This window comes from Elephantulus edwardii, unplaced genomic scaffold (assembly GCF_000299155.1).
Source record: "Elephantulus edwardii isolate Elephantulus edwardi_28Jun2011 unplaced genomic scaffold, EleEdw1.0 scaffold00028, whole genome shotgun sequence".
In the NCBI taxonomy this organism is placed as follows: Eukaryota; Metazoa; Chordata; class Mammalia; order Macroscelidea; family Macroscelididae; genus Elephantulus; species Elephantulus edwardii.
This window is the reverse complement of record NW_006399778.1, coordinates 6,631,100-6,655,159: the sequence shown is the minus strand read 5'-3', so window position 1 is coordinate 6,655,159 and position 24,060 is coordinate 6,631,100. Positions and strand designations below refer to the sequence as shown.

Sequence of the window (24,060 nt, the reverse complement as noted above, 5' to 3'; positions counted from 1 at the left end):
GGAATGAATAGCTGGTGCCAGTGGTGGCTAAAAGGTTAGAGAAAGGTGGTATGTCTGACCTCTGCTTCCTAGGATTCATCTTTGGGCCAATGCTGATGGTGACCAGCTTGTGAAGTTGGAGCAGGTCAGATGCCTCACCTCACTACAACTGTGGTCCTATCCTGGCTGCAAGACCATCATGACTGGTGGTTCTTAAAGGCTAAGTGAGAACCGAGAAAGGCCAGATAGATTTCTCTGAGGATTAAACTAGCAAAAGCCCACGCACAATGGGTGTGAGATGAAGCTCAAGGAAGGAGGGTCCCTTTTGTGACACTTGACTCTGATCAAGGGAGGGTCCTGATGGCCATGTGGTTGGGGCAGGACAAGAATGTGGTTTTAATTTACTGAGTGGAAAGCCAATAAACGTACAGTGCAAAAGAGCCTGAAGGAATAGAACGAAGTGGTCAGCACCATCTCTAAATCAAGGATTAGGGAAATGCAAAGATCTCAAGGCTGACTGTCAGTGAACATAAGGGGAGCAGGATCCGGAACTGGGTGGGGAAGGACCCAGAAGTGGACAGTGTGTACCCCAGCAGAGGTGAGACGATCCACATTCCTTGATTTAGAATCCATAACTCCAGCAACCGTGTGTTGGTGAATTCAACTTCCCTTTGTTAGGGCCCTGGTTTGGGGCATCCTGCCCAGGGCACAGAATTTCAGGTCTATCTTTACCCAGTATCTGGATAGACTGATGGGGTGGCCAGCACAGGAACCTCTTGGAGCTGCTGGTACTCCAAGCCCATGGGCAGTCTGAGGCTGGTCTCTAGGGGGTGCTCTTTCCATTAAGCAAGGCCTTCTGAGTACGTGGCCATTTAGACCTGTCAATTGCCTCTTTCAAAATTCCAATTAAGAATGCCAAGGCCAGTACTTCCTGTCATGTGAGGATACCTGAAACTAGGATGTCACACAGGGTGAATCTGCTGTTGTTGCTAGCTGCTGTCGGGTTGGTCCTTTACTCATGGGGACTCATGCACAACAGAGTGAAATATGGCTTTGCCCTGTGCCATCCTCACAATGGATTGTGGCTTAGGCCAATGCGACTTGTAGGGTTTTCATTGGCTGATTTTTAGAAGTGGTTCACAAATCCTTTTTTTATAGTCCATCTTGGTCTGTTATTGTTACATGCTGTCAAGTCAAAACCAAGTCAAAGCTTACTCCAGTGGGTTTTCAGAGGCTGTAAATTGCATGAGAGGAGACTTCCCATTCTTCTCGTGAGCTGGTGGATTCAAACCATATGCCTCAGAGCTGGCAGCACAACTCTTTATCCACTAGATCATCAGAGCTCCTTGTCTTAGTCCAGTTGTTGTTGTTGTGTGCCATTGAGTTGGAACTGACTCATAGCTGACACTCCAGCAAATTTTCAGAGGCAGTAAATCGCACAGGAGGAAAGTGCCCATTTTTTTTTGATAGAGCAGTTGATGGACTTGAACTGCGCACCTTTGCATTGGCAGCACAATTTCTCACAGCACAAAGCCACCAGAAGCTCTGTTAAAACCCATTTAGCATCATAGGAATATATACGTCTCCATGGACAGATGGAGAATGGCTGTAGGTGGCCCCTAACAATGCAGCATTTTCAGTTGATCTCTTGTCTGTTTCTTTAGTCTTTCAGTCCTTTTCTTCCCGCCACGTTGCTGGGCTGCTTTGTTCTGTGACTAGAAGTCTCCTCCTCACCAAAATGTCTGTGGCTTAGTGAGACCAGAAGGCCAGACTCAAATGACATTTGGCTTCATAGAACATGTGAAGTAATAGCTGCTCCCTGAGGCTGAGGCATGTGTGTGCATTGAAATGGCCAAGGAAGAACACTGAATAGGGAGTTCTCAAATGTGCAGACCAGGGGGCACTCAGAGGTCATGGCCTATCCTTACGGATTTAGGACTACATCCTGGATTAGAGGCTCTAGTGCCCAAGAATTAGTTCTCCCCATCTCCATGTATCACTGGGGAAGGGCTGCCTCACCCCTTTCTCGTCATCTCTTGCTTTTGGGGCCTCACCAATGTTGCTGGTACATCTGTTGGGCAGTAGGCCCACCTGGGCATTTCCATTATCTCAACCAATCTTCATATTCCTTACCTTCTGCCTTCACCCTGCTCCACCCATATCTCCTGGAACAGTTCCAGTGGGACTTAGGACCATGGATTAGGCCCACTGGGAACCTGATAGATACTTCAGCTGCTCAAGCCCAGAAATAAGAAAACAAAAACATTGGTGAACTTACTCTTCTCTATGATGGCTGCGGCTCTGAAAAACAGAAATGTGAAAATGTTCCATTTGTTAAAGGGCCATCTTTAAGCATGGGTGGTGGGGAGAGAAAGGTGGAGCTCCCAGGAAGAGTTATTCTGCAAAGGCCATGACACACCCCCAGATCCCATGAGGGACATGAGAACCAGAGGAAAACTTACTTCAGGCGCTGGTGCTCAGCCAGTGCGTCATCAAAAGCTGAAAGGAGGAGGGGGTAGGTCAGTGGTTCTGCCCATGTGAGCACTGTTCCAACTCCCTTCTCTCCTCTACCCTTTCATATGCATTTCGAGTGGTGCTATAATCAGTTAGGGAGATGGGAGTCCTCAAAACAACTGTGGAATTTGTACCCTACTTTCTTCTGGACAGACAGGTAGAAAGCTCACCTTGTCCTGAGAGGTCAACTGAGAGCTGCCGGACTTCCTTGCCAGCAGCTATTTCCAGGGAGTATTTGCCCTTGTCTGAGTCTTTAGGGTCTAGGATGTGGAGCCAGATCTCATCCAAGGTGGTGCCAGTCCTCATCCTGTCACCACTTTCCAGACGTTTCTCTCTGAATTGGAGGGCAAAGGGTGGTTAAAATGATTCACCCCCAAAGCTGGCTGTCTGCATGGGTTCAGACACCTGTTGCCCCTAACTTCTCTCTAAGGGGTGTTTTTCCCCCCCAGACACCTGAGCTGAAGGTGGTCACCATCTACCAAGTACTTGATATATATATTCTTTTATTCATTCATTTAACTACTCATTAATATATTAAAACTTGTGGTCCATTAACTATGTGCTAGCACCGAGTTTGTTACTGTGAGGTGTCTTGCAAGTGGGCCACTGAGGAAACATTGCTTCAGGTTAGTGTCTACCACCTCTCGTACTCATAGGAGGCGCTTCCCCACCTCTTAACTTATTTCATCATAAGCCCTGCTGGAGTTTCTTCCCACAATTATATCTTCCAACCATCTAAGGTTAAACTCCTTCATTTTGCTCCTTAAGCTTCATTCCTTAAGGCACCTGGACCATGCTCTGCACTGTGTAAAAGAAGTATCACATCTGGGCTAAGTCACAAGACTGAGAAACTCTAGTTATAAAGGTCTACTTCCTGGAATTCAAACTGGTCTTCACTCCCTCATTTAACAACGTGACCAAGCCGTTCTAAACATCTTCATACAACAGGTGCAGTAATAGCTGCTTCACATGCCCATGATTCCATACTCTAGGAAAATGGCTCCCAAACTATCTGAGGTTACTCAGTTATTGTCTGAATTTCTGTTCTTACATTTCTGTGGATCCCTTATGTAACTTGGCTTCAAGCCATGGACTTTAGTGAGTTCTCAGCCTCACACATCCCTTTTGCCTACATCTTTCTTCTGAGCAGAAATGTCTGGCTACCCGAATTCACTAAGGTTAAAGTGACCCAGCAGGGCACCATGATCCACCCAATCACCTTATTCTCTTTATTCTTTTATTTCTCCCTCCCACAGTTCTCAGATGTATTACCCTGAGATAATGGTCTTGCTGTGGTCATGGATATTCTAGGTAAATGGTCCTCTGGTGGCCTAGTGGTAAGAAACTGTGCTGCAATCTCAAAAACATGTGGTTCAAATCCACAAGATGCTCTGCAGGAGAACTGGCAGTCTCCTCCTATGCTATTTACTGCCTCTGAAAACCTGCTGGAGAATCAGCTAAGGGTCAGTTCCAGCTTGATGGCATACAACATCAATAATCTCTAGGTTCCTATCTTCCCTGTGGGACCTCAGGCCAGGCCCTTCTATGCCTTTGACAGTTGTTCCCTATCTCTCACTCCTGTAAATAGCAAGGCCAGTGGTAAACTCTCATCTACACCAACCCCTTGGGCAAGGGGAGAGGAGACCTCCTCTCTGGGTAGGTGCTGGCCCCTTGAACTGACTAGAGCTTCAGGAGAAGTAAAAGACCTACTTGTGGAACCAGGTAGTTTTCATATAGTCCACATTGTAGTACTTGACCTTGCTGAAGATCCGGATTCCCTCTTCAGTTCCCTGGATTTTCAAGGGTGCTGCAGAGAGGGCTAGGGAGGTAGAGGAGATGGGTAATTCTTCTTCCAGGCTCTCTTTGCAGTATATTTTAGTGCCAACCCACTCACCCCTGCTCTGGAGGGTGGAATGGGGAGAATTCAGTGTTGTGAAAAGACAGGAACTTCTCCATCCCCTGGTAGCTCAAACTGATTGGTGGCCTCCCTGAAGCCATTTGGTATCTGAACAGGGATGGGCAAAGAGGCAGGTTTGCTTACCACTAATCCTGCCCAGCTCAGTGAAGACAGCATCCAGAGCTGGAAGGAGACAGAGAACAGTCAGCTGGTATAGGACTCCCTCAGTGACTCACATGCCACTCACTCTTGGGCATGGGGTCCTGTCACTCTGTAAGCTGACTTATAGTCTAGTGGAGTCCTGGAGCACAGCAGACACCATGGATGGAGGCTAGTTAGCTCAACCTCAACAATGCCCAGAGCCGAGCTGAGCAGCCCGATAAGGAGCCAGGACCCACCATGGACTGAACACCGGCTCTGCAGCCCCATGTTTGGGCTTCCTGTGCTACATGCAATGAACCTGGGTCTGAGTCACACCGACCAGGCTCCCATCACTAGCTGTGCAGACCTGGAAAAGTCATTTACCCGCTCTGTGACTAAGTTTCCCCATGTGGCACAAGGATTGTACACGTTTTACCCCATGGGACACAAGACCCTCCTGTTCTGGTAGGTGCCCTTTTTGTCCATCTCTAACACCAACACCGACCTTCACCTGAGAGTTCCAGAATGGTGTCATCTTCCCCTCGACTGTCAGAAACCACTGCTCTGTAAAGGCCTTTGTTCTCTTTGGACATCTGGAACGAAGGAGGAGAGATGGCAGCATCAGTGTGAGCTCTTGAAAGAGTGACAGACAGCAAGCCCCCAGGCCTGAGCTCAACTCTCTGAGATCCTCTGGGCCTCAGTTTCCCCACTGTGATGAGAAGGGGCTGGGTTGGATGTATTCTGAGGCTACTTCCAGTTCTAGGGCCCTTTGACAAGCTGTGGGCCTTGTCCTGGACTTAGGCCTAGAGTTGGGCATTAGTGAGAGCAGAAATAGATGTCCTTGTGTGGATTTCAGCTGGCTGTTTCTCACCAGCATGGGAGCCCTCCTCGCCAACTCCTCTGAACAGGACATAGGCTCTGCCTGAGCTGTCCTGTCCTGGGCCCTGGAAGGAGGACAGCCACTGCTCTTTCTCAGAAGAATGCGTGTTTTCTTTCATACAGGACAAAGAAGTCCTTTCTGGAATATTGCTTGTCGGGTGAAATCTGATCTGGCACTCTGCAAAGCAAAACCTTGGGTTGTGCTTTTGAAATAAAACCTGGAGGTCATTTTAAAACTCCCTACAAGCATCAGTATTTGCCTCCCAGTATCCTTAAAGGATCTCGCCTACCCTGATCACAACCCAAATCAGACAACTCTTCGCCTGGAGGCTGAGCTCTCTCCTAGTCTCCCCTGCCCAGCAAGGATTCCAAAGTCTTAACCAAACCCAGTGTGGATGATAGGAATGATTTCTGATGTAGATCTCTAACTTCGTCTTTGCAGTTAAACTCTCTGCACCTTAATTTACTCAATGATGACATAATCCTCGCCCTGCCAATGTGCTGTGAGGGTTAGTAGTGGTAACTCTTTGGAACCCAGAAAGTTCTGTGTCAAGGGGAGAAATGATTATAACAAGACTCATCCACCTGCCAAGGTGTTTTAAGCACCTCCTTGTGCTGGGCCTCCACAGTGGGGGAACATTGACTTAACATCCCCCAGGCCAGGATACAGGGAGGAAACCCGAAATCAGTATTTTCTTTTTAGTCAGCAAACCAACACTTGCTCTTGGCCTCTTGGTATTCAGAAATGAGCAGCAGTGTCAATGCCTTTGTTTGAGAGTAAATCTTGTGTTTATCTCTGATCTAGTCTCATCCTCTTCCAAAGCCTATGGGGGAAGAATTGGGTTCCAGGCCCTTCTTTGTCCTAGACTGACCGCCAGACATGGTGGCATCCTTTATGACATGCATGAGAGTGTCGGCCAGGGAGGAATCTTAGAGCAAGCTCCCTCAGATCTGCTCCTGTTACAGATGAAAACTGAAAGCAGCGAGGGACAGTGACCACCCGAGGCCACACACAGACTTGGTGTCAAGATCAGGACTTAAGCTCTGTGAGAAGCCATATGGAGCCCAAGACGAAAGGAAAAAGAAGTAATACTAATTCTGTCTTTGTTACTAATGTTGGAGTTTTGTTCTTTGTGGATTTGGGGGGCCAAGGAGGTGTATGTCAGAATTTTTCAGATACTGAATGAAAATATAATTTATCTTGACTACAGAGGCTTTGGTGGCCTACTGGCAATAAACTGAGTTGCAATTCTGAAGGTACGTGGTTTGAGGTCACCAGCTGCTCCACAGAAGAAAAATGGACAATCTCCTTCCTCCCTGTGATTAACTGCCTCTGAAAACCTGCTGGAGGGTCAGCTATGGGTTGGTTTTAACTCACACAACACAGAGGTTTTTGGCTCGTCTTGGAATTCTGAATCGGAGGTGAGTCCTGACTGCCCCACCCTGTCCTACCCCGTGCTGACCTGCTGGCAGCTGGAGTGTGTGAGCATGGGATGCACTGACCTCTTTGATGAGGAGCAGCCCTGCCCCTGTTTGCTCGTCATATTGACCGGCTGGCAGCGCGCTCTTCTGGAAGAACCACTGGAAGCAAGTCTCCTTCTTGGTGTTGGTCACCTGGTCAAGGTGGGCAATGAGAGTCTATCAAACTTTCTCATTAGACTTTTTTTAGCAAACACTGTGCCCCCTAATATCAGCTGGGAGAGCTAGCCCGTAGCTGCCCCAATATAGTAATTCTAAACCCAGGGTCCCATCAAGTAGTGGCTTCCCTTTTTTGGGGTCAAAGACACAATCTCTTGGGGCTACTTCCTGGGGATTACTCAAAGCCCAGGTGTGGAATTTGGGGGATGGGGCAGGGATAGCCATGGTGGGGTTTAAGGACTAGCCACAGATCTTGCTCCAACAGGCCTAGGGTTCGGGACTGGAGGCAGGGGCTTAGATTTGCCTTGCACGTCAGCAGCACTTGGCAGTCCTCGGTGACTTTCCATTGCAAAAACTCCTCAAAATATGGACCTGTGAGTATAAAACGGAAGCATCCACTTACCAGGTCAGAGCGCCAAGCTTGGACAGAGTGCCACCTGGTGGCAAGATGTAGGGAACCAGTGGGAAGAGGAGGCGTGGCTAATGCCTAGTGATCCTTATTTGTGGCTCCCACGGGGGCTGGGGGACGGGGCGAGGGTGAGGTAGGGAAGGGATGATTAAGATGAGACAAAGGCCTAGGGGGCAAAATGTAAGGAGGCATTAACTCCCAGTGTCCGGCAAGTGCTGCATGGGGACAGCTGGGTGAATTGCAGGGACACCTCAGCAGGGGACTCATTAAGCAATTTTCCTCCGCTGACCACTGACCTTCATCCCTGCAGCTCTTACCCTGTTTTCTCTTCCAGTCTCTTCTCTTAGCATCTGCCTTCCTCAGAAGTTTGTCAAAATCTGTGAACACATAGGGAGGAACGGGCATGAGGCAAGAACAGCGCAGGGGGTACAACAGGAGACCAAGGCCTTGTGCTCAGCAGCCCCCAGAGCTGAGAACACACAGCCAGGTGCCGGGCAGGTGGGCAGGGTGGGCTGACCGTCATCCACCAGGGCCAGAGTGATCTGGTTTTTGGCTTTTCCATCTTGGAGCTGAGCAGTGTAGGATCCTTTGTCCTCTTCAGACAGAACCTGGATGATCACCTCGACCAGGCCCTTCTCTCGGTCAAAAGTGATTTTGCGATTCTGGGGAGAAGAAACACCCAGAATTGTCTTTGCAGTTTTCCTATTTCTGGGAAACTTGTGCCATAGGAGCACAAATCAGTATGTAGGTGAACCGGAGGTTGTCCGGAGCTATTCGTCTTCAGAGACTAGGAAGGGACCTTAGTAACCCTCCACTCACATAGCCTGTGGTTCAACACCCAGTCCCTGCACATACCAGATAGGCAAAGGCAGGAGCACTTGATACTACTTACTATTAATAATAATACGACCAATTTCTACTGTGCCATACTTTGCAGTATGTCTTCTTTTGTTAAAATGAAGTAGGAAAAAGGCTCATAAAAATATAAAGGATAGCTACAACAAGATAAACAACCCAATTGAAAAATGGGCACAGGATATGAACAGATACAACCCAATTGAAAAATGAGCACAAGGTATGAACAGACACTTCACCGAAGAAGACATTCAGATGGTAAAGAAACACATAAAGAAGTGTTCAAAATCCGTAGCTTTAAGAGAGATGCAAATAAAAACAACTATGAGCTATCATCTCACCCCAGGAAGAATAGCAAAATTCAACAGAGCAGCAAACAACAAATGCTGGTGAGGTTGTGGAGAAACTGGAATCCTTATTCACTCACTGTTGGTGGGAGTGTAAAATGGTGCAACCACTATGGAAGGCTGTATGGTGCTTTCTCAAAAAGTTGGAAATAGAAATATCATTTGACCCAGCAATTCCACTACTAGGGACTAGATCCTGAAGAAACCAGAACTGCCACCCAAGCAGATATATGCACACCCATGTTTATTGCAGCTTTGTTCACAATAGCAAGGAGTTGGAAACAACCCAAGTGCCCATCAACAAACCAATGGATAGGGAAGCTGTGGTATAGTCACACAATGGAATACTATGCTGCATTGAAAACCAAGGAACTGATGGATTATTATACAAAATGGGTGACCCTAGACATTATGCAGAGTGAAATATCTGTCACAAAAAGACAAATACTGTGTAGTACCACTGTTGTAAAACGGGACTGACATCGTGGTTGGGGGAAGACTGAGAAAGATGGGATAAATAATGTATACTGCATTGAAACAGATGAGGGAGAAAACTTTAAAAGGAATATATGATTAGGTAATATTTTCATGACAAGATTCCAGAAAAAGAAATGCATAGTAAAGTGGACCGTGCACTTGGTGGGGGGAGGATTGCATAACAATGAAAAACATTTTTTTTCTTTTCAAAGATAAAAGCAAACTGGGGGGAGGGGTGGGCAGGGAGGAAAATGTGCAACAATAAATGAATGGGAAAAAAACTAAATGGGAAGAATATGCTATAAAAATATATGTTGCATTAAAATATTATAAAGGGTAATCTGAAAAAGCCTGTACACTTGCTACTGAGAATTAACATTCATTTACTTTTGTCTTACATACCTCAGATTTCTTTTTGAGAAAGAAAGCATCTTTGATAAAAGTAAAGCCTTCATTCTCCCTCCCTCCTCTTCTGTTCCCTTGTCTCCATTTTTAGAATAACTACTCTTAATGTAGACTCAGTTCATGTTTTCATGCTTTCACTTTAAATACATGTATCCATAAACAATAGATGTATTGCTTCCCACATCTTTTTAAAAATTTTTTAATCTATGCTGGTTTATTTACAAAGTTTGCATACATTGCATTTCACACTGGATCTTTCCCATTTCCTTCACCCCACCCTCCCTCCACCTATCAAATTGTGCGAGCCTATCATTAATGTCCCCCCTTACCCTCCATCCTCACCACTCGGCTCTCACCCTCGCCGCACTTGAATCCTTATACTCGTTCTACAATAATGGTCTTATACAGTATTTGTCCTTATGAGACTGGATTAGTTCACTTAGCATAATGCACTCCAGTCTTTTCTAAGTTAAGTAGTAATTTACAACATCATCGCTCCTGCGTGCTGTGTAGTATTCCATCATGCGAATGTACCATAACTTCTCAATCCACTAGATTGTTTCCCACATTTTTAAAAATGTATGTGAAATAGGACCATACTATTATGCTTGAAAACATGTTCAAATGTACAGTTGCAATTCATTCACTTTTACTTGTAGTATAATATCCTATCATACAACTTTATACCATCATTTAATTATCCATTCACCTAAGGCTGCCATTTGTATTGCTTCTCTTCTTGTCTTGCTGTTAGACAGGAACATACTGGAATTCCTGTTTAAAAGTTCTCCTAGGGCAGCTGACTGATGTGAAATTGGCTGAATAGAGTACATGAAATTTGGCTTTACTCACTCAGAAACTCTTCTCCATTGAGTCAGAATTGACTCATAGCTGACCCTGTAGTGGATTTTGAGAAGCTATGCACCACACAGGAGGACATTGCCTGTTATTCTCCCACAGAGCAGCTGGTGGATTAAACGTGCCTGCCTTCGTGTTGGCAGGGCCACTCCCGACCCACCAGGTCACCAGAACTCCTTTTACTATTTGATGCTAAATTGTTTTCCAAAATGGCTATGCCAGACTAAAGACTTGGTTGTGGACAGACAGCAACCAAGGTGTGTTTCCAAGTCGCTTAGGGAAGCATGTGGATTAATCTTTGACTCATATTTTTGTTTCTTTTCTTATCAATTTGTAGGACTTTGAAAAATACAAAGCAGCATTGTGAAAAATGTCTGCATTCTGATCCTTTGTCTTTTGCAATGATCTTGTTCCAGTCAGTTGCTTTGAATTTGGTGTGAGTCTTGGGGGGCTGTGGTCCTCAAACTAGCTGGCAGTTTATTGCAATCCCTAAGGACTTTAGAAAAAGAGTTGTTGTTGTTGACGATGTTATGTGCCATTGAGTCACTTGTGACTCATAGTGACACTATGTACAACAAGCCCTATACCCTGCTCTATCCTGTGCCAATCTTATTGTCTCTGACACACTTACTACAATTATACCAGTTACTGAGTCAATCCATCTCATCTAGGGTCTTCCTCTCCTGCGCTGTCCCACCACCCTCCCAAGCATGACATCCCTCTCCAAAGACTGATCCCTCCTTGCAACATGCCGAAAGTATGTCAGACAGAGCTTCAGAATCCTTGCCTCCAAGGAGCAACCTGGTTTCAGCCTCTCTAGGATGAACCTGTTTGTTCTAGATATTTTAAAAGTTTAGTTTTCCATTAGATACATAGATCTTCTAGTTATAGTAGGATGTATGATTTGAAGGAGTCATCTAATTTTATTTTTCTCGACAGACTGAACTATTTTGAGAAGTAGCATATAATCAAGAACAAAAAAGAGTAATGAAGGATCAAGTTCAAGATGTACTGAAGACACTGGCAAAAAAATAAGTCCTCAGGAAGTGATGGAATACCAATTGTCATATATCAACCTTCAGACACAGCCCTAGATGTGCTCACTAGACTATGCCACGGTGTGGCCTTTGGATCAGCATCGCAAGTCACAGATTACGCCACCAGAGATCCCTATTGCTTATACCACTGCAGTACTTCTCACAATAGCCAAGAGGCAAAAACAACCTTCAGATGAGCTGATAAACAAAATAGGGTATAAAAATGTGGTTGTAAAGAGAAATGAAGTCCTGAATGAGACGTGAAAAACAAGCAAAGTGAAGTAAATCAGCCAAAAAAAGGACCAATACTATTCGATCTCTCATAATGACAACAATATATGAAATAAGGTAATAGAAATATTAGTAATATATATTGAGCTCAATATGGATAATGAGCTCATATCAGGGATGAGAGGGAAGTGGGGGAGAGAAGTTTTTATTTAGGGGGTACTGAGTTTTAAATAATGGCTGTGATATAGTTTGGAAAAGGATAGTTGCAGTGGCATTACAATACGGCAGATATCAATGCCATTCAACTGTAAATACGAAAGTGGTGTAGACAAATGTCCTGGTTATGTATGTTTTTAATATATTGATAATATTGTTGTTGTGTGCCTCTGAGATGGAATCGACCCATACTTCTACCCAAACTTGCCTCCAGTAAGTTTTCAGAGGCGAGGTATTAAATTGCATGGGTGGAGATTGCCCATCATTCTCCCACAGAGTGCCTGGTGGATTGGAACTGTATGACACTGAGATTGCAGCAAACTTTCTTACTGCTAGGCCACCAGAGCTCCCTATACTGATAATAGTAATAAAACAAGAATGTTGATTGGACACTCAGAAGTTGGAAGAGGCATGAGAAATTGTTGGGGAGTCTTTCTGCCCTGGACGTGCTCACCAAGTTGTACCAAGAAATCTGGAGAACAACCACTTGGCCAACTGACTGGAAGAGATCTATATTTGTTCCTATCCCAAAGAAAGGTGACCCAACAGAGTGTGGAAACTATAGAACAATCTCATTTTTTTCTGCTGGCAAGATTTTACTGAAGATCATCCAAAAATGACTGGAACAGCATATCAACAGAGAACTACCAGAAGTCCAGGCTGGGTTTAGAAGAGGTTGTGGAGGGATATTGTAGCTGATGTTAGATGGATCTTAGCTGAAAGCAGAGAATACCAGAGGAATGTCTATCTGTGTTTCATTGACTATGCAAAGACATTTGACTGTGTGGAACATAACAAACTGTGGCTGACTCTGAGAAGAATGGGAATCCCAGAACACTGGATCGTTCTAATGTGAAACCTATACGTGGACCAGGAGGCAGTCCTCAGAACAGAGCAAGGGAACACTGCATGGTTCAAAATTGGGAAGGGTGTACGCTAGGGATGCATCCTATCTCCATACCTTTTTAACCTGTATGCAGAACAGATTATCTGGGAGGCTGGGCTCTATGAGGAGAAATGTGGGGTCAAGATTGGGGGACGATTTATCAACAACCCTGCTTGCTGAAACTGAAGGGGACCTGAAGCACCTGCTGCAGAGGGTCAAGGACTGCAGCCTCCAATATGGATTGAGGCTCAATGTCAAGAAGACAAAGATTCTCACCACTGGACCAATTAATTGGCAGCATCAGGATGGATGATGAAGAGATTGAGATTGTACACAGCTTTAGTTTGCTTGGCTCCACAGTCAACACTCCTGGTACCAGTAGCCAGGAGATTAAAAGGCCCATTGCCATGGGAAAGTCTGCTGTTAGGGACCTCTCCAAAGTACTGAAGAGCAATGGTGTCTCCCTGGAGACTAAGGTGCGTTTGATACAGGCCATGGTCTTTGCAAGCACTTGTTAAGCGTCAGAGATTTGGACTGTGACCAAGGAGGATAAGAAGGAGAATTGATGCCTTTGAGCTATGGTGCTCGAGAAGAGTATTGAGAATACCATGGACTGCTAGGAAAACAAACAGATTTGTCCTGGAAAGGGTTAAACCGGGTGGCTCCTTGGAGGTAAGGATTCTGAGGCTCCGTCTGACATACTTTGGACATGTTGTGAGGAAAGACCGGTCCTTGGGGAAAGACATCATGCTTGGGAGGGTGGAGGGCAGGCGCAGGAGGGGAAGGCCCTCTATGAGGTGGATTGATTCAGTGACTGGGATAATCCGGATAGGAGTGTCAGAGACAGTGCGATTGGCACAGGATAGAGCAGAGTTTAGGGCTGTTGTACATAGGGTCGCTATGAGTCGCAGGCGACTCGACGGCACATAACAACAACTAATATTTCTGACACTAAATGACCGTAGTACTAAAACCCAGGTCTAACCCAGCATGTAAGGACTCTGGTACTAAAACCCGGGTCTAACTCACCATCTAAGGACCCTGGTACTAAAATCCGGGTGCCCCATCCCCATCATGGTGGGGTGACAAAGCACCTTAGCCATGTCTCTAATTCCCGCTAGGGGGTGGTACTGGGCTGTGGAGAAAGACAGTTCAGTAAGGCTGCCTCTTGGCCCGGAAAACTTCACTTAAGCAAAATTCTGAGTGCACAATTACCGGTGAGCTGAAGATCTCCTTCTCGTTGAAGATGAGATGCAACTCTGCGGCAGGAGATAACTTCTCCACTTGCAGCCAAAGCCGCACCTCTCCCTGCTCAAGCACCTCCACGTTCCAGCCGGAGATCAGCTTGATCACTGGAAGGCACAGAACAGGACCGGGTGGGTGGGTGACCTTCTCAGCTCCTCACCAGCTCCCTCTGAGCTCACAGTTTGCACCTTTAACATGCAAGGCTTTTGGAGAGAGGGGAGGAGACCTGCCCGTGCATGCATGCTCGCTGAACACTTCATCTCAGAGCTTTTCCTCCTTCAAGGATCCGCACACATGAGGACTTCCAGTGATTCCGACACTGGGACTGCCTCCTGATGCTGATTTCACCGAGGAGGTTCAGCATGGGGTTGTTTTTTGTCTGTTAGTTTGGTGGTTTTTTTTTAGCACCGCAGGAGGCCAAGATTACCACCCTGTGTGAGTGGAGGGAGGCAGAGCTTTAAAGCCCAAACCAAACCCACAGCCATCAAGTTGGTTCTGACTCAGAGCGACCCTGTGAGGCTGCAAATCTTTATAGGAGGAGATGGCTTGTCTCTCTTTAGAGAGCTGTTGGTGGATTTGAACGTCAGACCTTTTGGTTAGCAGCTCAGTATGTTTACACACTATTCCTCTAGGTTTAGCAGAGGTTTAGATCATCCAAAAGTCAACTAAGAGCCAATAATTGTAACAAGAAGAAACATCCTCATTTCTCTCCCTCACACCTCCTTTGTTCCCTCCTGTCTGCTGTCTGAGCTTTTCACTGACTTCTGGTCTTTGCCATCCTGTCCCAACCCTGGCCATCTCCCTCAGCCTTTGCCTCTGGATTCTTTCCTCTTTCCAGACATCCCACTGGGCTCAGTGGAAGTGGCCCCAGGCTGGCCACTTACCTGGTGGGGCTGGCAGCTTACCTGGGTTTCTGATCTCATGACTCAGCTTCTTCAGTTTGTCCAGCTCTGAGACGGGAATGAATAAGGAAGAAATGATAATGAAATATCTGGAGTGGTGAGGTCCGTGAGAGCCATGCTTGGGTTCTCTGATGAGTTGAAAGACTCTCCCTAATGCTCATAAGATCCCTCCTTCCCCACTTGGCTACACAGGGGCTGATGCTGGCCATTGAAGGCGGGCCCTGGATCCCAGAGGGAGGTGCTGGGGCCTATTGCTTGGTGCTCTGACATTGCTCCCTTTTCAAGACCTAATCAAGCCCCACCTCCTACCACTTGCCACATTCTGCACTATCTCATTTGGACTTCATAGATATAGGGGAGGGTACATTAGTTCCCTCTTTTATAGGTGGCATCAACCAGACCACTTCAGGGCCCATCAATAGCTAAAATAAACCCTGGAGTGACAGACTGTTTGCTGTTCTGAGAATAACCTGTGTTACGTGGCCAAAACTCAAACTTTGCTTTCCTTTCTAAACCCTGGAACCCAGGGTCATGGCAAACATCTGGTAAAACCTAAACAGAAAACCATCTATATTTTTTTGATGGCTTTAATGTATGCATACGAATAATTTATTTCTATCTGCATGCCAACACTCTTTGAACTGGGACAGCCAACGATTATAATCCCTCATTACAGATGAGGAAACTGAGGCCAAGAGAGGTGAAATGATTTAGTCAAAATCAAACAGCCAGCTAATGGTGGAACTGAAATTGGAAACTGGAAACACCTGGTTTCTGATTCAGAACAAGATCAAAGGGCTTCATCTGCAGTCCTCAGGGAAGGCAATGAATGAGGACTGTCCCTCAGTTACCATGGAGACAGCACAGCATCTCATCAGCCAGATGCATGGATTCTGTTTGGTTTACTCCATCAAACATGGGCGATCCCTTAGGCATGACATCCACTTTCTGGCCTGCCAGTTGCCACCTCTCTCTGCTGCGATATTCGTTCCTGAGACGAACTGCTATTTGCAATTTATCATCAAACCTGCACAGGATTTTACCCCCTTAGGCTACAGGAAAAGCAAAAGAAACCTGGTATCAAAAGTAGGGCAGTGAGAGACAAGAGGAATGTGCCGGGCACCAGGCAGGGATGGAATCTGTTGAGTCTGTTGATCCCTAGGGCCTAGGTGATATCTGATGGCTGGTGCACAATATATAGTAATCGAGCAAATGATTAACTGAATGAATGAGTATGTAAAGGCCCATATCTCTGTGAAAATTGCTGCTTGCTCATTTTCATTCCTTTTTGCTTAGCTTCTGTGGGCCTTTGTGTTTGGGCCTGTGATCTGGGTCTGTTGCTGGGAGGTGGCATGGAGCAGGACGTTACCTTCCTCAGTCAGTATGTGGCTCGCTGAGATGTCTTCATCAGCATCTGTGACCACCACCGAGTAGGTCCCCAGGTCCTGGATATCAGGTTCTTTCAGGATGACCTTGGACCTAGCAGAAAGAGGCATGTAGAAGCTCTGAGAGAGGATCCTTCCCCTTTGCAGTGGTGTTTGGAGTGCTGGCTCCAGTGTTCCTCTACCCCACACTCAGACCCTGGGTAACCTGGGGCCCTCCTCCTTTGACCCTTCTGTCCTGGGAAACTCTAACCTGGATCCTTCTCCCTAAGAGCTAGAATCTCTGGCACAGGCGCTGCCCACGAGCTGCACTATCCTGTCCTGTTCTGAGGACTGGAGGCTGACTGAGCTGGGGAGTATGGAGCTGCTGGGACAGGAGTGAGGCGAGGGGGTGTTTTCACTGAATTCTTTATGATCATCTGCTTCCAAACTCCCATTTTACAGGTAAGAAAACCAATCCCAGAGGATCTTGCAGAAATAAATTACTAGCAACCCAGGCTAGAAATCAGGTTTTGGTCCCGAGTGCATCCATGGATGCACCACGGCTCACAGTGGCTTGGAGGACACTAATCTCCAAGTGAATGTTCTGTTTGAGTCCCTTAAATGCATCCTCTCCTGCCTCTCTACGGCTGTGTCTCTAAGAGGCCATGTGGTCCCTTTCGAATCCATTAGTCATGTCCTGCTCTGTTGACCCTACAGTGTCTACCAACTCATTGGACCGTAATGGAGCCTGTCAAGTTGTGTCTCCTCTCCCCTCACTCACTTGTCAACTGAGTCCTCAATCTTGACTCTCTGGGGATCTGGGGGGCCCTTGTAGTCCTTGGACCACTGAAACTCAGAAAAGTCAGGGGCCTCGGGCGCTTCAAAAGCCAAGTAGATAAAGCCTTCGTCATCCACACCAACAGAGATCTTCTGGGCATCTGAGCACAGGAGCCAACAAAAGGAGAGACATTCATTAACAGAAAACTGGGCCATGCTCCTCCCCGGTCTAAACCCTCCAGTGGCTTCTCAAGGCACTTGGATTTAAAAAAACCCAAAACACCCAACAAAAGACCACCAATCCTCCCCTTCCTCTATTGCTCTAGCGTCCAAAGCTCCTATGATTTACCTCCTTGTCCATTGAAATGTCATCTCTGAGAAGTTGGCCCTGACCATCTCAAGGTAACCACCAGCTAACCATATTGTCAAGTTATATTTTTTATTGCACCCACCATTATAGGGAGCTCTGGCAGCCTAGTGGTAAAAAGCTGCACTGCAACCCTAAAGGCACACATTTCAAATCCACCAGCTGCTCCATGGCAGGATGGGGAAGATCCACCCAAGCAATTTACTGCCTCTGAAAACTCCTGGAGGGTCAGCTATGGATAAGCTCTGACTCAAAGGCACACAGCAGCAACAACAACAGCAACAACTACATTATCTTCAATTGTCTTTTTGATTAGTTGCTTCGTTTACTGGACTCCTCCCCCACCTGCATCCCCTAGAGCAGGAACCTCACTTTCTCATTCAGCGCTGTGTCCACTGCATATATTTGGAAGAGGGATGAGTAATTCAAAGAACAGAAAGAGGCCATGTGTACTAGCTAAGAATCCAGTGATCTGGTCACACATTAGCTCTGTGGCCTGGTCTCTAGATGAGCTGTAAAGTGGAGACACGATTCCTCTCTTTAAGCCTTGTTGGAAAAGTCAGAGGCAGCATAAGGACCTAGCACTGCATGAACGGGAGGAGATGGTCCCAGCAGTTGGAATAGCAAAACAGGCGAAGTATTGATAATGGAGCTGGAGAGTATTTTAAATATCCAGAAAGAGTTGTAAAGCCTCCAACTTCTAGAATATGGAAAAATGAGGGATACAATTAAGTCCTATGGGGCAGGTGAATGGGGGGGTTTCATATGTTAGGGTCTCACATACATAAATTGGGGGGGATTACAGTAAGAGGGGAAAGGCATTGCTGGATGGTGGGAGAAGGGGTCTTCAGAAAGTTTGGAGTCTTGATCTTGTTCAGATCTTCAACCCATTTCCCAACTCCCTGCCTGTCCTCCCTGGCACAGCCAGTGGTGGCACACTCTGCCTGCCCCTACCTGGCTTGTCCTCCAGGAGCACGGGGTCGGTGGGCATTGATGGCTGCCCCAGGCCAGCTGAGTTCACAGCCTGGACCTGGAACACATAGCTCTTCCCTGACTCCAAGTCAGAAACCTGGGGGTGGGAGAGACTGAGAGTGAGCACTGAATATCAGCAAAGAGGCCACTTCATGGCCCTGACAGTGATCTAGGAATGTCCGACTGCTGTGCGGGAGCAGGGCAGACAAGGAGCACACTGCTTTCCGGGGTCCCAGGCCTTGAGCTCCAGGTTTCTAACGGCCTTTCCACTTGTAGCATCTCCAGGTAAACAGAAGCTCAATGTTGAAGTTCAATTGTCAGCTAGGAAACCCTCTCTCTTCCTATGTCCCCAACCTAGCCAAATAACAAATGAAACCATCCCATCACCCAAGAGCTAAGCTGGGGAGCCTTCTTTGCATCTTTCTCCGAAACTCTCCATGCCTAATCAGTAACTCCAACATTGAATCTTCCTCTCTAATTTATCATTCCCTCTGCCATTTTCTTCAAGAGGCCAAGCTGATTAAATCTTTCACTGCTCTTCCAGATAAAGTTAAAAATTTGAGATTTAATAAAGGCTTTAGTCTCATCTCCTTCTCCTCCCCATGCCTCCAGAATCCCTCAACTTTTCCAAGTTCATGGCATTGTTTCCCACCTCCCTTCCTTTGCCCTTGGAGAGCCCTTCTCTTCATCTTAGGCTAATTCCATCTCACCCTTCACCATTCAGCTCAGCCTCTCAGCTCGGGTAAATATAAGGGGTGTTGGAAGAGTGTCCGCCCTTCCTCCTTTGAGGTCCCAAAACTCTGGCTGTCTTCAACACTGTATTGTAGTTGCCTGTTACTTAAGTACATCTTATCAGACCTTATCTTTCTTAGGCCAACCACTGTGACTTCTTCAGCTTTTTATGTCTGGGACCATGTTCCAGACCTGGCATTAAGTAGGTGTCAAGAATTGTTTTGTGAATGAGTAAGTAAATGACAGCCAACTATTCGTGTGTAGAGATGCCAAGTCCCTAAGAGCCACCCTTGTCTGGGCCAATTCTGAGCCAACACGGGTAGGTGGAGTGACCATCTGTCCAGCCCTGCTTTAGTGGGCAGGCATCCAGGGCTGGCTGACCGCACCACAGGGAGTTGAAAACTAGGATCTCGGAGAATTTCACTATTCCTTCTTATTCTGGTTTAAGAAGCCTTTTCTTTTTCCTAAATGAAAGTAATTTTATTTTTCATGTTAAAGAAGAAGACCTGCTTCTTGGGAAACTTCTAAAGCAATAGAAAAGGATTAATGTCCCCTGGCAGCTTCATCCTAGAGAGGGGTAGAATTAACAATTGAGTAAAGATATCTCTGGATTTTTAATGAATGTGAAACATGTAGAAATGTGATATGTCCTGTACTCTTTGTTAGTCTGAGCAGTTCCTAAGTTATAAACATTTGACAATGTACAACTGCACACATACAGTTAATAAACCAAACCCTATGAAGGTTATTATAAGCATGTGAGGTTCATACAATCCTTTGTAGTAACAAATGGGAGCTACTTTGCAACATACATCAAAACAATAATACTATTCTTCTTATTATTTTTCTTTTACTACTACTATTCTTAATATTCTTATTACTGTATTGGTATGTGAAGAACATTTTAGTGTATCTGGAGCCATTTCTTAATTTTTTTACGCATGGAAAGGTACATTATAACATTGTCATAATCTATGGCGAGTTGTGCTGCTAACCCAAAACAGGTGTCTCTCTGGAGGTTCAAATCTACCTGTGGCTTCATGGGAGAAAGATGGGCAATCTCCTCCCATGTGACTTAGAGTCTCCAAAAATCTGCTGGAAGGTCTGCTGTGAGTAGATTCTGAACTGATGGTAATGAGTTTGAGTCTGAAGATAAACATTTGAGTAACTGATGTTAGCATCTACATCTAACTGTTATGGCTTATGTACAGATATGAGATGAAGACAGACTTGGGAATGGAATCTGTAACTTGAAGACTATCTGTACTGTTATTATAGATCTCAGAGGGAAATGAGTCAGGACTTAAAGCTCTCTGAAGACTCATCCTTTACCAACCCCTACATATCCTTCCATGTAGTGTTGTTCCTTTGCTCTGTTTGAACAATAGCCTCTTGGTCTTTTCAGTCACTTGCTGTGCATCTGACAGCTGGACAATGAATAAGAATGGCAGAAGTAAAAATGATGCCTTTGATTTGTGTTGGAGAAGAGTGCTAAATGGACTCCTAAAAGAACAAACAGATCTATCTTGGAGAAGGTGCAGCCAGAGTACACCTTGGAGGCAAAGATGATGAGGCTTCATCTCACATTCTTTGGGCATGTTGCTAGGGAAGGTTATTCCTTGTAGAGAGATATTATGCTTGGAAAGGTGGCGGATGACAAAGGAGAGGAAGACCCTCAACCAGGTGGATTGACACAGTGAATGAGGCAATGGGCTCAAATGTGTCAGAGATTGTGAGGATGACACAGGGTAGGGCAGGGTTATTCACAGGGTCACTCTGAGTTATACTTGACTCGATGACACCTAACAACAACAACAACAACAACAACACCACTTATCCTTCTAGCAATGCCTTTTCCCTCTTGCCTGCTTCCTCTCCACACTCCACTCAGTTATGTGCTACCATAAAATTATAAACATGTCTTTTCTATATGATTCAAAGACATCTCTCACTCTTCCTGCATTGGAAATTTTGGGTTTCTCCCTTTCTCTCTTTCTCACTTGGTGTTGACTCAAGAAATGCTAATGTGTGACCTTTAGATCTGTGTATCCTCCAGCCTACTGGTGAAGGACACCTCAACTAAGCTGGAGGACATACTCCTTTCTTCCCTTAGGGCTGCAAGAATCAAACCTAACCTCCTCACAGAGCTCTCCTTACAGATGGTACTTGAACACAGGTCAGTGAGAGCTGTTCACTTCAGAGGTGGACATGCTACAGTCATGCTTTTGATCTCTGGTGACATGAAAGTTGAAAATTTTTGGTTGTCTAAGCCAGTGATTTGTATCTGCTAATAATGTTTTGGGTCTCTGGTGGCCTAGTGGCAAAAAGCTGTGTTGCAATCCCAAAAGCATGTGGTTTGAGGCCACCAGCTGCTCCGCAGGAGAAAGACGGGCAATCTCCTGCTGTGTGATTTACTGCCTCTCAAAACCTGTGGAGGGTCAGCTGTGGGTCAGTTCCAACTCTATGGTATACACAACAACAACAACAACCAACAATGCTTTAGGAACCCTCGTGGCACAGTTACGCATCAGGCTGCTAAGTGTTGGGCTGCTAACTTAAAGATCAGCAGTTCAGATCCATCAGCTGCTCAGTTTCATACCCTCAGAACTCTATCAGGCACTTCTACCCCGGTCCCGTAGGGTCACTGTGAGCCAGAGCTGACTTATAGCAGTGAGTATGTAGGTAGCAATGTTCTGGTGGACACCGTTGTTTTCTGGACTGGATAAATACTTGCAAGCTGTCTTTTGTTATGCTAGACAAGGATAGTTCACACTTTCTTTATTTCTACATGTGTGGAAGTTAAAATAATGCTTCCATGAATGGATAAACCTAGAGATTCTGCTAGATATTTTATTCATAAAAAGAAATCTAGAGTTTACTTCTTAAATTATGATATATGTTATTTTGAATTTTTACTCATGTTAATATCATATGAAGTTAGTAATATACATATTGTTTTGAGGAGCCTTGGGTTGCTAAAGACACAGACACACAGAGAGCATGTTCAAGAGAGAGGTGCAAATTGCTAATGCTCTCGGTTACTAATGGAAAGGGAGGCAGTTTGAGGTCACCCAGCGTTGCCTCAGAAGAAAGACCTTGTAGTGTGCTTGCAGACAATCAGCCACTGAAAAGCTTATGGAATGTAGTTCAACTCTGACACAAGTGGGGTTTATCGAGTTGAAATCAACTGCATGGCAACTAGAATATATAACGCTCCTCTCACACGTGTGCACAAACACAAATAGATGTGTGTTCTCTAACATGTAACATCCCACTCTCTAGCCCACCTTTCCTCCCTTAGTTACTTGTAGCTGTCATTGTGTGTCACTGAGTCGGAACCCACCTATAGCAGACCCTCCAGTGCATTTTCAGACATAAATCACACGAGATTTTCCATCTTTCTTCTGCAGAGCAGCCAATGAATCCAAGCTGCATGCCTTTGGGTTGACAGTACATCTCATTACCACTAGGCCAACAAACCTCCCTCTGAGTCATCTTTGATGACATTTTTCCACATCAATGCATGCATACAGTTGTACTTCATTCTTTAAACTATTGGCATTCCTTATGAACTCACTCTTTAAACTACTTTATTCTTTATACATATACATGGTGATTATCAAGCGAGTGTTTAGGAAAGTATTTACCCAGAATGGAGCAAAGTAAGACTACTAGCAGCCAGAATCAGGTGGAATGGGTCTCAAGTGCTGTGTGACTGTGAGTAAATCATTCACCCTCTCTGGGCCTCTGAGGGTCAATCTAGCTCAGGTGTTCTGTGGCTCTACTATGTCCGGTAGTAGGGAAAGATTCATGGCCAGTCAGAGGCCAAAGGGGCAAGGACTCACCCTCAGGTGGGTGTCAGAAATGGGGTTCGGGGTGACTGGCTTCCACTGCTCAGTGCCTTCTTCCTGGTAGCTGATGTGGAAGCCTGTGACAGGCCCGGCTCCCGTGTATAGTGGGGGTTCCCACTGCAGCATCAGAGAGGTGGCTCGCACCTCAGATACTCGTACGTTGTATGGGGGACCTGGGGAGATTGGACAGAGAGAGGAGTTAGGCAGTCAACTGGGCAGCAAGCTGAGTAGTCGGTCAGCCTGACAGTCAATCTGTCAGTCACAATCAGTCACAGCCAGGCTTGGCCACACCTGCTGTGGGCACAGTGGGGACCTGGCTGGCCTTGGCTTTATGACAAAGCTTGGCCCTGGGCCTGAAACAGAGTTCACTCTGCAAAATGAACTCAACATCACTTTGTCCTGGAAGCTTCTCTGGCCTTCCCCACCCCCATCCCAGAGAGTATCAATCCTTCCAAGGTGTTTGTCATTTCATTATTCAGTGAGGAAGGGTGTGGCTTCTGGAGTCAGAACACAGGGCTTCATGCCCCAGCTCCTTCCTTTCTGGCTGTGGGGACTCTGAGCAAAAGAGTTAAACTCTGTTTCTACCTTCTCTTCTGTAAAATAGCTCCTGTAGTATAGTACCGTTCTACACTATAGTCATTAGACATTTAGAGAAAATGTCTAAAACACAGAGGTCCTTAGGGATGTGGTAATTAGGCACTCAGCTGCTTTCTAAAAAGTCAGTGGTTTAAACCCACCAGTCACACTAAGGGAGAAAGATGTGGCCAGTCTGCTTCCACCTGGATTAGGCTTAGAAACCCTGGGGAGTGTCTCTACTCTTACTGTATTGGGTTGTCAGGAGTAAGAATGAACTTGATGGCAGTGGGTGGGTGCTTTTGTTGTTGTTGTTTGGTCTGATATACAATAAGCACCTAGGGAGCTCTGGTGGCCTAGTGGTAAGAAGCTGTGCTCCAATCCCAAAGGTATGTGGTTTGAGTCTATAAGCTGCTCCATGGGAGAGGGGTGGGAAATCTCCTCCCATGCAATTAACTGTCTCTGAAAATCTGCTAGAGGGTCAGCTATGAGTTGGCTCCAACCCCAT

General features: G+C 45.9%; 1 protein-coding gene across 1 annotated transcript in view; it reads right to left on the bottom strand.

Annotated features, from left to right (window-relative positions):
• The window catches only part of MYOM3 (myomesin 3), a 57,630-nt gene that overhangs the window by 7,434 nt on the left and 26,136 nt on the right, over positions 1-24,060 (bottom strand). The window contains exons 19-34 of the mRNA XM_006883657.1: positions 22,974-23,152; positions 18,379-18,493; positions 17,062-17,218; positions 16,286-16,395; positions 14,920-14,964; positions 13,985-14,121; positions 7,975-8,119; positions 7,775-7,834; positions 7,353-7,420; positions 6,914-7,024; positions 5,037-5,124; positions 4,535-4,573; positions 4,204-4,312; positions 2,664-2,827; positions 2,442-2,478; positions 2,258-2,280 (exon numbers count right to left, since the gene is read on the bottom strand). Of these exons, the coding sequence (XP_006883719.1) occupies positions 2,258-2,280; positions 2,442-2,478; positions 2,664-2,827; positions 4,204-4,312; positions 4,535-4,573; positions 5,037-5,124; positions 6,914-7,024; positions 7,353-7,420; positions 7,775-7,834; positions 7,975-8,119; positions 13,985-14,121; positions 14,920-14,964; positions 16,286-16,395; positions 17,062-17,218; positions 18,379-18,493; positions 22,974-23,152 (1,587 nt within the window). The remainder of the gene's footprint in view (positions 1-2,257; positions 2,281-2,441; positions 2,479-2,663; positions 2,828-4,203; positions 4,313-4,534; positions 4,574-5,036; positions 5,125-6,913; positions 7,025-7,352; positions 7,421-7,774; positions 7,835-7,974; positions 8,120-13,984; positions 14,122-14,919; positions 14,965-16,285; positions 16,396-17,061; positions 17,219-18,378; positions 18,494-22,973; positions 23,153-24,060) is intronic.